Source organism: Zeus faber (genome assembly GCF_960531495.2).
Source record: "Zeus faber genome assembly, chromosome: 12".
NCBI classification, from domain to species: Eukaryota; Metazoa; Chordata; class Actinopteri; order Zeiformes; family Zeidae; genus Zeus; species Zeus faber.
This window is the reverse complement of record NC_137196.1, coordinates 21,258,601-21,274,776: the sequence shown is the minus strand read 5'-3', so window position 1 is coordinate 21,274,776 and position 16,176 is coordinate 21,258,601. Positions and strand designations below refer to the sequence as shown.

The 16,176-nt window shown below is 40.3% G+C and overlaps 1 protein-coding gene across 1 annotated transcript in view; it reads left to right on the top strand.

The window, feature by feature from the left end:
* Positions 1 to 1,328: 1,328 nt before the first annotated feature.
* Positions 1,329 to 16,176, top strand: part of pkn2a (protein kinase N2a) — a 37,343-nt gene continuing 22,495 nt past the window's right edge. The window contains exons 1-3 of the mRNA XM_080011140.1: positions 1,329 to 1,534; positions 12,729 to 12,893; positions 13,006 to 13,141. Coding sequence (XP_079867266.1) covers positions 1,514 to 1,534; positions 12,729 to 12,893; positions 13,006 to 13,141 — 322 coding nt within the window. The 5' untranslated portion in view covers positions 1,329 to 1,513. The remainder of the gene's footprint in view (positions 1,535 to 12,728; positions 12,894 to 13,005; positions 13,142 to 16,176) is intronic.

The window sequence follows — 16,176 nt, the reverse complement described above, 5'->3', positions numbered from 1 at the left end:
GCATGGGACGCAAACCATTTTTTTTCTGCAGATGAAGGACAATGTGAAGCATCAGGGCCTGTCTGGGCCACCTGCTGACACACAGCTCTTCACATCACCACGGAAACAAAACGATGGAGCGCATTTTTGAGGCCTTCAGCAGAGTGTGAACAGCACTGCTTACGATGATTGTCATCGTTATTGCTTTGGAAATGCTTTACACCACAGTGTTTCAATATGAATAGATAGTTGGGAGTTGGCACCCTGCGCATGTAAAGCGCCCAAGCCACAGTTGCTAATGTCTGCCTCGTTGAGGATTATGTAAAGAAAGTAAAACCGAAAAGAGCCCCACTGAGCTCACTGAGGAGTGACAGGTCATACACAGGCCACATTGGACCAGTGAAAAGTGTCTGTTTGATGCAAAGATGTCAAATGGTCACATAGAAGACTTCTACACAGTCATCTTATAATAATCCTGTGGTTCATATTATTGCCGTTGGAATTTATTTAATTCCTTTATTTATTATTTAGCTGTTATTAAGGACACACGACACCTCCTTGATGAAGGTGGTGCCATAGGTCATTGTAATTTATGCAATGATATTGCATATTGCAAATGTATTCTCATTTGTGCCAAGATGTACAGTACGATTGATTAGGAGGAAAACCTATTCAGATAAAAATCACAAAATGGTCAGATTTCTCAAAGAAATGTGAAATAATCCATTCTGAGCCATCCCTGAGAAATGATTATAAAATTTTTTTGTTAACATTATTATTAATACTTTTATTACTACTAATACTATTATTATCACACGTAGTAGTGATATTATTATTTGTATTATTATTGTATTGTTATTATAGTGATTATTATTAGTAGTAGTATTAGTATGAGTTGTGGGGGATAGTAGTTGTTATCGTATATCATTAAAAGCAGTTGTGCTGTTGGTGTTATTATTATTATTATTATCATTACTATTAATAATAATAATAATAATAATAATAATAATGAAACAATGATACAATAATAATACAATTATATTTATATAATATGTATAATAATAATAATAATAATAATAATAATAACAACAATGAAACAATGATACAATAATAATATAGTAAATAGTATATTTATATAATAATAATAATAATAATAATAATAATCGATGATTTAAACCTGTTTTATTGACAAAGCCGTCCTACAGCACTATACGGGTGTAAGGTTTTAGATCACGTGACGTAGTGAACGGCGCAGCGGGGCTCGTGGCTGCTCCCAAAAACTACGGGCTCGCGCTCAGATTCCCGTTGCAGTCCGCCCTACGGAGGCTTCTGGAGCGGAGGGCGTCGGAGCGAAACACGGCGCGGGGGGGGGGACGTCGAAGAGGAATGGGGCGCCCCGCTTTTCCGAGATGACAAATGCTTCGGCCGAGTAGCGAGCTGCCGTTCGTCGCCGGAGAGGGAGAGCTGCGCCGGGCTGTTTTCCGAGTTTGGGAGCGACTCCCTCCGCAGGGTCCGATTCAAAGTTGAAACCAAGATGGCCGCCGACTCCGTGCAGGTAGGAAAAGTTGACAACTGCTGGGAAAAGTGAGGGAAAAGTTGTTCCGGGCGGGCGCGTTCCGCCCCGGTTAGCAGGTGTGGCGTTGGAATTCGGACGAAGCCACACGATAAGTGGGAAATTATACACTTTCCGACTCAATCCCGCCAGGTCCCAAACTGTTGTCTGGGAATGAACCCATGGATTGAGGCCTGGGAAACACTCATCTAAACACCCCGGTTCGCCGCACTGTGATCCCGTCAACCGAATATTATATTTACCTAAATATCTGTTTGAACCAGACGTTTGGGAGACTCGGTGGTTTCTAGCGCCAGTCGAACGACTGTTGTTCACGTTTCCGAAGCCAAACAAGCCGCCGTGCTTCGTTTTTGTCCCTGAAGAGTAAAGAGTATTTCACATGGAAAAGTTTTGTTTGTTGTTTATTGTCAGTGAAGTCGAGGAAGAGTGGCTTTGCTTTCTTCGTTATCGTCTCACTCCAACGGCTAGTTTTAACACAACGGCAACAAATGCCGTAAAACTAACGAGCATTTCTAAAAAGTGAATAATACGCTCTAAACACATAGATTAACCTTCTTCTTCTTCTTCTTCTTCTTCTTCTTCTTCTTCTTCTTCTTCTTCTTCTTCTTCCTAAGGGAAAACATCTTTATTCGCTTAAAACAGTTAATGACTCAGGGAAAACTGTGGTTTCACTTTATTGACGTCAGTGCCTAAATGCATCTCATGGTGAGAAGTATCACAACGTTGCTCATGCAACAGCTGGATCCGAGTGACATGCAGTCAAACGAGTTTTTTTTGTGTTTTTTTTTTTAGTTTTTTTTTGTAGTATCTCCAAACTCTCCCAATTACCCTCCCGCAAACATTTGCTCGCCACTTAATTTGTCCCATGCTGTCATGACATAAATGGAGAATCTGCAAGTATAATAGTAGAGCTGCCAGTCGGGTGGGGTAGTTTAACGAGTGGATTATCGATTCACACTAATAAGAAGCTCGGTAGTTGGTGAGCTGCTGTTATTCCAGTGATGCTGCTGAGCTGGAGACAGTGGAGTCATCGTGTGTTCCACTGCAGGTCACCAACAGTAGGTTCAGCTGTCATACAACACAGAGGTTTTACAATATTAACTGATCACACCGTCAAATATAGCCTAAGTAAAATGTCAGAACCGTAACCAAACAATTTTAGGCGCCGAATGTGACTCATGTGATTTTGTTTACCTTTGTTTAACATGTTATTTTTATTCGTTTTCATAAGTTATATTAAGATATAGCATTACACGTTATATTGGGATATTAAGTTAAACTAAGAAAATTGCGATCATTAAATCACTTTTTTTTTAATTGAACAATACAATTGTCTGATTATGTAATTATTAAGCTCTGTGCATTGTCCAAATATTGCATTTTACCTACCACTTGATTAGGGCTGCCTCTCTGTCCAGGTAAAAACATGCGAATGTTCTGAAAGGAAAGACACATTCAGGATTTGACTGAGACCTAGGACAAGCCTTTTTGTTTGTTGCGTCTGAGGGCATGAGCCTGTCGTGCTATTTCTGGGCAAACTTCAGCGGGAACCAAAAGTATAAGACCAGCTGTGCGGTAAGAAGACTAGGCGTCAGGTTGTACGCTGAGATAGGCCCTATGTAGAAAGTGCAAGCGCTTTGCCTTTAAGCAAGAGTCTGGATAGTGGCCTCAACTTTTCCATTGTGCCATTGTCTGAATAGAGCTCTTGTTGTTGGACCTGGAGCTTTCAGGCTTAGAGAGCAAGTTAACCTGCTTACTCTTGAAGTTCAGGCTCTAATGGCCCTTTCTAAATTTCTCAGTTGTTTTAATGTATTATGTGGTCTCATGTGGCTCTCAAACGACTCAACCTCTAGCAACCAAAAGCAAACTCTAAAATTGCTTTAAAATTCTAATAACACTTTGACGTTATGTTGTTATCAATGTGGTGGAAAAGGGTAATTTACAGGAGTTATGTAATGTTCTTACATTGCCTTGAACAGTCTCTACTGTTAGTGTTTGAGTAATTTTAGTATTGCAATTATGTATTTTTTTTTGTTATTTTTGAATTGCCACAGTGACTCCTGAACTGTTGTTGACATGTTATTTGTTCACATGTGTTTTTATAAAATAAATGAAAAATCTATCATGGGGTGTGCACATGCCATTATACACTATTCACACATTTTGTGGTAGCAACTGAAGGACACACTTTCTTGTCATGTGTTTGGCTTCCACATTATTTTTGAATAACCATACACCTCAGTTGAAAAATCTGCCTAGTTTTAATCTTTGGTAAGTTGTCATGGTTGAAGTGGGATAGTCTTCTCCAGGGTGCATGTATTTTTATTTATTTATTTATCTATTTATTTATTTATTTTGAAATAAGATATTCTTCTGAGAGGCCCATTCCTCTATGTATGCAAATAAATTCAAAGTAAATAGCAGTAAGTGTGGTGATTTAAAAAAAAAAATAAAAAAAAAAATCATAAAATAATGATTCTCATTCTCGTAGTAAGTCGTACTTATTATTAGGGATGTAATGATGATACGCTATTGATTCTTCAGATAATGATTTGCCCATTTCACAAATTTTGACCTGGTAAGAGATCAATTTGTTCAATTCAGGGGACTACAATTGATGAGATATGAGACTCTAGCCCCTTTCCCACATGGAATCCGTAACATTGCTAGATTGAAAAAATACTTGATAAAGGCAATAGGTAGTCATTCCCACATGGGCCTCCATACGGAAAAGTTCCGTATGAAGTCTGTTCCCACGTAGACTGCTGTTACAGATACATTACGTAATGCTTGCCCGAGAGGTGTCCAATATCACCTGAGACTAGGCAACGGAATCAGTTTTTAGATCAGCACTTCGCTCCCCGTCTCCCTGCCCCACGGTATCTTCCCTCCGCTGACTGAGAGGAGACAGAGCCCCCGTCCCCAGATGCAATAACCCTAACCAAATGTTATTAAATCAGTGTGATCATTTTCACCCCCGTCCTATACTCTCTGCCTTCGGAGAATGAACGTTCTCCACCCGTTCTACCTCTCCCTGTCCGCTCGCTCCCTCCAGCTCCACGCTGTGGTGCAGCCGGCAGGCAAGTGAAGTGCTTGTGCCCAATGTCCCCACGCTGCACCCCGAACTGTAAAAGGCACGTCTAGTGTCTGAGTGGCGTTTTTAAGAAGAAAAACAATAAGATTTAAGAATATAAAGACCTCTTTTTCCGTAGATACTGGACGTGTTTGAGTTTGTCATCTTTGCAGCCGAGCGCCACGGTTCGGATCGGTGCGCCATTTTTCTAAATGTATTTTTTTTTTTCTCCCCGATAACAATTCAATTTTGAAATATTTGTACAAAATAAATATTTTAAAAACTCATTCTTTGTGCTTGTTTTAGATTCAGCTCTACCCCTACTTTACAGAAATGTTACTGCTTCCATTCACAGCCGTTCGGGCAATTTGCCGAAAATTATACTTCTTCGTGGGGGGGTTTGCATAACGACTTCGACGGAACATCGCCATCAGCTCCCGTTCCCACATGATGCCAATACGAAACATTGCCAGTAAATGTACAGCTTTCAGTGCAAGTAGGAGAGGGGTTTTAATGTTATGCACAACCAATGTTAATGAATTACTTTTATATCAGCTTGTAAAAAGCAACCAAAATACAGTTTGCCATTTTTATTACTGAAAACAATATACATTGTATTCAGTAATATACATGGAAATACCTGAAGCACTATTCTGATTAACAAGCATAAGAACAGACATTCTGTTGTTCATTATATTGTGCTACATTTCTGTAGTTTTAAGTGCAACAGGGTTAACCCCGGGTTAATGATTTAACTTAGAGAACCGCAAGCTGAGTACCATGAATTCAAAAATCTGAACGTAAAAAGGGCGACATGACTTTTGGCGATGCAGATCAGTTATTGGGTTGACATTAGTACAAGTTGAGTTCAGTCTTCCTGCAACGTAACCAGGCTTGCCAACCTAAAATTTTCAGTTATACAGACAGAACTGTTTTTACTTAAATTTTTTCTTGGCACCAGCGTGTAAAAGCGTGTTCATTAAAGACTAAGAGTTAACACTCCTCTTATACCCCTTTCCCACTGTGCCAAAAACCCAGGAACTGCCCCTTTACCTGCGCAATGCCACGCCCCTTGAAGTTCCGGACACTGGCGCATAAATAGAATCATTCGATCATTTCATATCCCATTTAAAATCCAAAATCAGAAGTTGTTGACTTTTTCGCATGGGGGACCATGAAATGTTGTGAGTTTGGCGATCACACCCTGGGGACTACAGCGGAGAACCCCCATGCTCCCTGGCGGACCCCGCTCCCCACTGCTGGAGGTGTATGCACCGGCAGCATGCAGTATCTGCAAGGGTGCGCAGTTTTGTCGTTGTTTTTTTAAGTTGCTGTCCCCTCTACTGTTTTTCCCTAATAGCACTGGAACCATAACACAGCCCTTTTGCGGCGTGTTCGTGATGTCGAACGGGACACACCAGAAAAAAAAACAACATAATTTCTCCTGTCAATGGAAAAGGTGTCAATTGCCTATTTTTAGCAGGTTGACCCGGGTTTAAAAAAAAAAAAAAAAAAAAAAAAGACCCACTTATTTTTATTACACCCACTTATTTTTGTGTGAAAACAGCATTAGTCTTTAAAGTCCCTGTAAAGTAAGAATACATTTTTGCTCTGACTGAGTTTGTCACACCACAGAAAAATGTGTTATTAACCACCCAACCAAATTTGAATGATTTAAAAAAAAAAAAAAAAAAAAAAAAAAAAAGTGTATCGCCAAGTATATATAATTAGGTTTCAAAATGGTGAAAAAAGGCAGTTCCCTCTGTTCTGAGATGCTGGAGGCGTGTCGGCTGAAGATGCTGAAACCACGGCCAATCACATTGATTGTGTTAAACGTTTATATTGGAGTAAATTCCAAAGTTCCTTTTCTGAAGCCACTCCCTAGACCTCTCTCTCTAGTTGCTCACCTCAAAGCCCTCCTGTCTGGCTGCAGGACTCCCCGTTCTCTGGTGCCCCTTCCTCGCTCCAGACCAGGTCTGGGCTTCACGGCCTGCTAGCAGGAAGCTAATGCTGACATAACCCTGCGCGGTTCAACTGCGCCTCCCGCTGTGCTAGATCACAGGCGCAACGCCCTCTGCACGTTTCTGCTGGTGGGTGCAGGGGGGACGCGGGGACACACAACAGAGCGGAGATCTCTTGTACTCCAGGTGTTTATTCCCAAAACAGCGTTTATCCCAAACTCGGGGCTGTTACCTTAGCTTATTTCTCCACTGATGCTCTGATTTTGACCTGGCGTTTTATTTGGTATTATGGAGCGCCATGAAAAGTAGGGCCACCGTGCGTCATCCAACCCTGATTAAGGCCCACCCAAAAAACCGGACCACAAAAATGGTGAGAAACAGTTTAAATGTCTAACTCCACAATTCAGTACTTCAAGTTCAGACTTTTCACGTTTTCAGAAATTACTTTCTAACATGTATAATGTGTTTATAAACAAATCACTGCATTCACTTCAAAGGTACTTATCGTCAGCATTTCCTAGCAGTCATAAATCAATTGACTACTATGGGTAACGGCAATGGAAAATTTCAGTTCAGTTTGTACTGTACTTTTCAGTTTCACTTTGTACAGCTCTACGGAAATTAGCAAATTTAGATTAACTGTAACTGACAGACTTTTTCCATAATATTGAACCCTATAGCTAAGTTTTGTCTTGTTGTCTCTTGGTTCTTTTGAAATCCAAATGTGAGTTCCACAGAGAGAGGAGTTAATAACCCCATTCTTGTTTTTGTTTACTTGTGATTACTGGCCTTGCTGCTATGTTCCCTTTTGTAATGGTGGGGTTAGGGGAAGATGTGTAGCGCACCTGGACCTAATGTTGACAAACCACAGCCAGCTGTACTTCAGGATTTTCATCATAATAAGCTTGTTTAGTTGATAGATCGATTCAAATTGATGCTTGCACTCCTACGAATGATTATGAAGAAATTGCATTGTTGTAGCAGTGGGGGGGTGTGAGGCTTAATGCAAAGTACAATTGCAAAATTATAATTAAATGATAAAAAAAGCCACTTATTAACAGCGCTGTGCTCACTATTGCCACGTTATACTACGCATTGCAGCTTACCAGGGCAGTCGGCTGATTTTATTCTCAATACTGGATCAATTCAAAAGATTCTGCCAGTGACCCAGGTTCACTCCCAGTAATCCAAAAATAAGGTTTAGGTTAAAAAAAAGTATTACAGGATTTCAAGGTGTCTGTCATCTGTCTTCAGATTATGATTTAGCAGCATTTTGCAACACAGTTGCCTTATTTTACCATGTAATTTATTGGCATACAACTACCACAATAATGGTTAGTGATAATAGGCATTATTGGCATAGTAGCAAGACAGGTATAAAAACTATCACAGATTGTGGGGAACCAGTGAATGTTGTTGGTGCTGCTACTACCCACCCCGGGGCTCTCTTTGTTTGATCTCAAATTAGACCACTAGTCTTCTAGAATAGGCTATATGCTGATTTATTTCCATCTTATCTGATTGGCCTATCAGGGGTTTCCTTTCATTGTTGCTGGTAAAATGGGCCCTTCTTTGGTGTCCTTAAGCTTTCCCCACACATCGCTGGTCAAACAGTTACAGTGCAAACAAGTTTTGCAGGGAAGTGACGGAGGGCAGAGTTAGAGTTGCTTTTTTTTTTTCCTTCCACCTCCACCACCAGTGGTTTTGACCTCCATTTTACCTGTGAGTCATTGAGGATCTGCATGACAAGGATGTGTGCAAACTATAGTTTTGTTTCATAGATTATACCTGAAGAGAGAAGGGCCGGGTTTCACAATGGCCTTCTTGGCCAGACCAGTGGTACAGCTATTGCTAATAAACCTGAAGGGCCATACGTCATTTAGAATAACCATTCTAGCACAATAGAATAGCAGCAGCCATCTTATGAGTCCTTCTCTGTACTTTCTATAATTGGGAACTATGGTAAAAATAGTTTATTGTCTTTATAGTCCTTGCAGTTTTCTACTCATACAGCATGTGCACACAAACCTAAGAATACTTTCATTTTCTATTGGCAATGGCCTTAGTTCCTTATTACACAATGTAAAAAAAATAAACCCTTAAATAGATAAATGTTTGGGATGATAAACATCTTATAATTGGAGCCAGCCAACTATTTAGAATTGGAAAGAAGGACACACAAATATGTACACAAATTTAAACAAGTTGGGGGGAAAAAGAGGAAAATATGATGATGATGATGATATTAATAATAAAAAAATCAAATACATAGAGAAACAGGAATTTTGCCTTTTGATAGCAATAATGAAAAATAGACTGGGCTGTTCCTTGATGCTTATCTTAAGCACCATTAATTTGTGCTTAAGTTTTAGTCAGGAAAAGAAAGAAGATAAAACTACTGAGTTTTAAATGGGGGGGGGGGGGGGGGATTCTGCCTATAGCTGATAATTGTATTCACTCCCAAGTAGGACTGAACGATTTGAAAAAATTATCGAATTGCGTTTATTTTTTTAAGCGCAATATTGCAATTGCAATTTAGTATGCAATTATTATTAATTTTTTTTTAGTTCCTTATCTTCTGTAGTATTCAATAAACACAAGCTAGGAATATTTTTATAGTCTGACCAACACAACATTGGATACAGCCAACAAATAAACTGCTTTTTCCTGTAGGCCAGGCCTATTTGTTATGATGAAATGAGAGGATTCAGAAAAAGAAAAAACCCTCAATCACAGTAGAATATTGACTGATGGATTTAACTTGAAGCTAGGGCTGCCCCCTGAAAGTCACCGAGCCTGATCATCAGTCGGAAACCAGTCAATCGACAGAGATTCTTTGAGTCAAGCAGTCTTTTTTTTATTTTTTTTTAAATCTTTCTATCTTTTTATCTATCTTATTATTTATTTTATCTTTTCACTGTGTGCATTACAAAAACAGATAGAAGCTTACAAAATTCACAGTGATAACATTTCAATGAGGAATTATAAACAAGGGGAATCATAAATATATTTTTTATGTGTGAATCGGAGACGGATGCGAACACAGCTCTCCGTGCGCCCCCATGGCAGAGAGCAACACGAGGAGTTGTGCCCTGTTCCTCCAAATAAAACAACTAAAAACAGTGTGGGGGCGGGGCACCGAGGAACGGGGCACGACTTGTAGACTCGTAGATTATTTTCTGCACATAACACATGGAGAGGGGGTGGTCAGGGAGAGAGTCACCGAGATAGTGTCCCCATTATGCACAGTTTTCTTACCCACATTTTTCGTTCCATAAGGAGATGTAAAATAGAATAAAAACACACCGTTCTGGCATGCCGATTTCGGGCACCCCAGCAATTAAATTCAGTTTTTGAGAAAGTGCAGGCCGGGCGATAGCATGCGCTGTTTATGGACAAAGTTCAAAAAGATGTGCACTGACAGCGTTGGAGCAGCCGTACGTGTGATGGCACAGTGAATACATGGTCCCTTATTGATTCCCACCCCGTTTAAAACAAAGCCGTCTTATAAGTTAATAAAACGACTGGAGCAGTAGTATACAGTCCACTTACTCCAGTCCACAGTTTTGGGTTTACCCAAGCTCTTCCTGCTTTCTTCCCCACACCCGGCACCTCCCGGGGGCACAGGCATTGGGCAACGGGCGTTATGATTTCAACCAGAGTTAATTTTAGATGTCGTTCTCTCCCTGGAGTGAGATTAGGTCCCATTCTGGGCAGCTGTGACCTCACAGAGATAGAAGCTAAGAGGGATTTGGCCGTCCCTCCTCAGACGGTTTATCTTCCCTGCTGATGTCAGGGGTGTGTGTGTGTGTGTGTGTGTGTGTGTGTGTGTGTGTGTGTGTGTGTGTGTGTGTGTGTGTGTGTGTGTGTGTGTGTGTGTGTGTGTGTGTGTGTGTGTGTGTGTGTGTGTGTGTGTGTGTGTGTGTGTGTGTGTGTGTGTGTGTGTGTGTGTGTTTAAGTCTGTACGCGAGAGAAAGGGTCAGTGAGAGAAGCACAGAGGGGACACGGAGTGGCTCTGAATGAACGGCTCTGGACTGTGTCTTTTCGCTGGGCCTCCGCCAGCAGTGGTGCCGATGAGCCATTGCTTTACAGGATAGCATTGCGTTTAATAAACAGAACTTTTGCCTGTGTGTAAAAACACAGAAGGGACTGTAGCGTTGCCAGTGGAACATGCATGGACTGGCTGGTTCAACTGACAGTGTAGAGATGGAGATAGTCGACATTGAAGATGTTGTGGTAAGGCCGTGTTATAAATTTTATTGATTTACTGATTTACTCAAAATCTGAAAAATGCTTTATTGTAGTAATTTACAAAATGTATATTTGGGTAAGCATAAATCTAAATGTATTATTATTATTATTATTATTGGATGGCAAGACTTGATATTATCTTTCTATTTAACATTAATAATTGATTGAATTAACATGGCACAGATCTGGCAGTAGGAGTTGTTGTGCTGCTTTTCTATGAATGGGCGAGTTCACATCAACACCATTAAGCTTGTAATGCATTCAGAAGTGTTGGTCCTAGAGCTTTAGAGTATATTGGTATTTTTTTTCTGTTTAGCTAATGTACATATCAGGCGCAATGCATCACTTTACCCTTTATGATAGTTACATTATTTAGTGCTAATATGTGTACAAAACAAGACATTATACACCATTAATATGTTTTTTTTGTTGTTGTTTACCGGAAGTAAAGTGTGGACTGGCATGTATGGCATGTGGGCTGGCAGGCCAAAATGTAATTATTTGGCCTAATTGGTAACTCTGAGCGCTTCAATTTTAACTGAACTGAAGAGAATTTAATTTCCCCCTGGGATTAATAGTGTTATCTTACCTGGAGAAGTGTAGACTGTTGCAGCACAATTGTTCCTCCAATTTTAGTACTTTTAATTTACAATTCATTATATGTTCACCTTGTCATTAAAATGACATATTAACTGATGATAAATAGTTGGACAATTAATTGTAATTAACAATTATTTAAACAATTAAACAATTAAGTATTTGTTGGTTCATTTTACGCCACTAGTAGCATAGCGGTTGAACTCGTAATAGTTGCAACAGAAGAACCATTCATCGGCTTAAGATTGTAACAACCATTTGGGTAGACTGCTCATTTTGCTCAACCCAACTAATGGAAATGCGCCTAATTCAAAAATTCCCCTTAAATATGGATAGAAATATACGATTGTGGAAACGAACAATTTTACAAAGAGTTTGCAATATCCTCAAATAATTGCAATCGGGCGTTTATGTAATAATTGTGACAGCTCACTGTCACTATTTCCAAACAAGAGCCATTTGGTTTGTATTCAAATGAAGATAATGCAGCATTTAAATGATTGTAATTTCTGAAATTGTTGTGTTTGTTTGGTCCCTATTGAGCGTTGTTGGCTCAGGCCACATTAAATCTTTTTCCATCTTGGCGGGACTGCACCAGTGAGTCCAGTATGACCTTTAAATCTAAACCCATTCAGGAAGTTACTTCTTAATCCCTCCTTAGTAAAGGTGGATGCTCTAAGGATGCAAGTTGTAGCTCCCTGGCAAGAGCAATCAAAAACATAGTGTGCAGTCACACTGAGGGCCTCAACAAAACATTGTTGGAGAGTGTACGATATAGTAGACAGTGCCACCTCATGTATCTTAATTGATTAGCCTGCATTATTAAATCATAGTAGGGTTTGATTGTGATGACTACAGTAGTGTTGGTCTGAAATCAAAGTGTGGAGCTTAATTTGGCTATCATCAGTTATTACTACATGAATGTCTGCGCACAAATTAAAGTAAAATGACCAGTGTTACAGGTAAATATAAAGATCCCTCATAGGAAATAATAATTACAGATGGTTCTTTCAAGTTATGGCTTTACTGTTGCCATTACATCACAAACGCCATGAGTTTGCCCTTGTGGCTTTAGGTAATAGACCCAAATTGATTTTCTTACACAATATGTTGAAGTTTTAAATCAATTTTAATTCTGGCAGTCTGTGTATTTTTGTCATAGGCCACTCTGACGTATCCAATCACATTAAATGAGCGCCGTCCTTAATAATTCAGTGCTTCTTTTTTTTTATTATTAACGTCTGTCTGGGTTCTTCTTTATCCTCTCTTCCTCCTCCTTCTCGCTCATCCACAGGGTGACGCCAGGGGCCAGCTGGTGTCAGAGCGGCTGGGTCTGGGCCACAACCTGGACCTGTCGGACACCATGGTCCAGCAGAAGCTGGATGAGATCAAGGAGCAGATCCGCCGCGAGATTCGCAAAGAACTCAAGATCAAGGAGGGAGCGGAGAACTTGCGCAAGGTACCGCCACCATCTGCCATGCTCAATGACAACTTAGTGTTGATGTAATATTAAATGCTATCACATGCAGGGCAGTTCCATGCTAAGATTTTTTTTTTTCTTCTATTGAAAGGTGACTACAGACAAAAAGAGCCTGGCTTATGTCGACAACATGCTGAAGAAATCCAATAAGAAAGTGGAGGAGTTGCATCAGGAGCTGCAAGAACTCAACGCTCACATTGTGGTCAAAGACCCAGAGGAACTGCTAGGTAACTAACTGCTGGGTGCACTCTGGGAGCGTGATTACTAATATAATGACATGTTTTGGTAAAGCTTTGCTTTGTACTGTATTTTTTTATTACATTTTTGTAAGTGTACTTACTTATTGATATCTGTTCTTTACATTTTCTACCAACATAGAACCCTGATAATTCAGTTTTTAGTTTAGTTAGTAATAATACTTAATACTTAATAATACTTATTGAGAATGCAGACACACACACGTTGTATTCTTCAGTCTTTGGACGTGACTCACTTTCCAGAGGCATTTCACTAAGTGTTGCCCGCCACCCCCCGCCAGCCCACACCCCTTGCTCCTGTACTGTAAATGTGTCGCCGGCACAGTGAAAGTCAGACACGGTTACCATAACACAGTCAGATTGAATGCAGTGTTATGTTAATACAGTATTTTTGTGCAGATGATGTTGGTAAGTAAATTTCAGGTTTTTTTATTTATTTATTTTATACTTTGCCGCCCTTATACTCTACTGTTTAGTTGAAGTAAGGAAGAAGAGAGGGGAGTGAGGAAGGAAGGTATGTGTGTGTATGATCCTTGTCTCTGTAAATGGTTGTCTTAAGTGGCAACAAATATAGCCTGACTTTGTGACCCCTTATGAGAAAGGCCTTTTGTTCAGTGCCACGGAATTCCGTGAGCCGTTGCAAGACGATCGCAACCTGACTGACCGCTGTTTGGATACAAAGTCAAGAGAAAAGTTTTTAAATGTGGTACTCTTGTTTGAGTCTGCAACATAGTGCTAGCATGACATGGGAGGCTTTCACCTCCACACATACACGCAGCCCGGAATGAATTCTTAGTTCTAGAGAACACGTCTTAGAGGCAGAGGAGTTGTGTTCTGGTTATTCTCTGCCCCTTGGCCAAGGCCACAAATGGACTGAATTGTGTTCAGCCTGTGTCTGGGTGTAGAAGCATGGATGTACAGTCACTAACGCCAAGTTCATACTAAATGATTCTGGCCTGATTTTCCATTCGCCGTCAGTTAAAAAAAAAAAAAAAAAAATTTGATATAAATCGCAGATGACACGGTACAGCGATAATATAAATCGCAGAGCAAAGACCCAGATAGGAGGAAAATCATATCAAATTGCTCCCGTGAGTGATGAGCGTGTGGCGTGAGCTTCTCACAACGCGATCCGACTGCCTGCCAAGCGCCGATGGCTCGCAGATATCGGCGAGATATTAAGCAGATTAAGACATTAAGACATCAGAAGACAGAAAGTTATGTAGTGTGAACGGTACAGCGATCTGACGACTTTCAAAGTCATGTAGTGTGCCCATGACATAATCGGATGATCCTGCACGCTATGATCTCACCCATAACAAGTGTTAAACTGCTGCTGAAGTCATCACATTATTCCACGTTCAATCCATTTTCTTCTAGTCATCATAAACATGTTTTCAGTCACTCGGCGCGACAATCCGGGCCAGTATGGAGTCCGTTTTTCCAACTGCGAAGCCATTGTTGGCATGTTTCTCGTTGACCTCCAATCAAATCAGTTTAGATTGGACAAGGAAAATCCGGGAGGGGTGTGCCCACTTTATCGGCTCCCTGGAGACATTCAGCAGCCTTGTACCTTGTCGTCTGTCCTTGCGTGGGGGGGGGGGAAACTACGACGACAGAGAGGACTCCTGAATGCTTGGCTTGCTGTGACCTCCCAACAACCCCCTATGATACACAACCCAGCCCCATAGGGTTGGAAAACATGGTCGCTGGCTGAGAGTACATGTTCAGTGTGCATTTGCCCACATGCCATTTTCACCCTTGTTACCTATGACAGAGACTGTTGTGTGAAGGTAGACTGACCATGTGCAGAGTAGTGTTTTCCTCCACCCACGCACAGTCAGCTGATTTATACCTCTGCGTTGTGCTAATTGGCAAATCCAGATGGCTGACTCAAAATGCTGGGGAGAACGCTTACTTCCTGAACCTTTCAGCTCCGGTGCAAAGCAATATACTGAAACACAACAGTAGAGAGAGAGAGAGAGATTTTTTTTTTTTTTAATCTTAATTCTGCAGAGTGTGTATCGTTGTCCGGTTGCTGTCTAGTCTTGCAAGTTTGTGAAATACCAAAATAAGATTGCAAGGCAATGTCATTAGGGTTTTCATGCTCTGGTCATGGTGGAAATTGCCAAACACAAACAAGTTGTGATCCCTTACATGTTGAACACATTTTTTAGAAGTGAATTTGTGGGCAAGGGAGTAAGTGGGTAATTTGCCCAAAATATCATACTTTTTTTTATTTTATTTTATTTTTTTTGCCACAGTTTACCTGTATATGACAATGTTCTGTGCTGAAATATGCTCTATTTTAAATGTATTTAAATACAAAAGATAAAACGACAAGATAAATGAATCATCCCAGGACTGGACTGAAGCAACAGTGGTGTACGATATCACCCAGCCTATATATTACATGTTTTTCCTGTTACGTTGCTCGTTTCACTGGGTATCTATCTATATTTGACAGTGAATCCCCGGGGGAACTTGACCTCCCGCCCATCAACAGAAACCACAGCAGAGATGCTCTTTTGTTCTTCTCAGAGTCATTAGATGAATCATTAAGCCTTTTTTTTTTTTTCTTTTTTTTTTTTTTTTTTCTTTAGTTCAGTGAATCACACTTTTATTTTTTGCTTCCTATTTTTTGTTATCTGTCTTCTGTCATCATTATAGCTCTATTGTGATGACTCATTTAAACCTAATGAATCAAACCCAGCGAGCTGCCTACTGGTGTTCCCTGCCAATCTCTTTATGATAATGTCGTCAATCCTCATCACTTCATCAGTCCTGTTATCGGCCAATTGAATTTAATTCAGCCTGTTTAATTGTTAAGAAGTCTTGAAGCTTGTGTCTGTTCAACATGTTGCACCTGTTCGCATTCTGCAATAAAATGCAGTGGCTTAGGAGATGTGAGAGCAGAAGTAGAATATTAAGAGTATTCCAGTTTGTCTGCCTGTGTGAGGGATCCTCAAAAGAGAAGGGTGATTAACGGCTGCTAAGACAGAGGG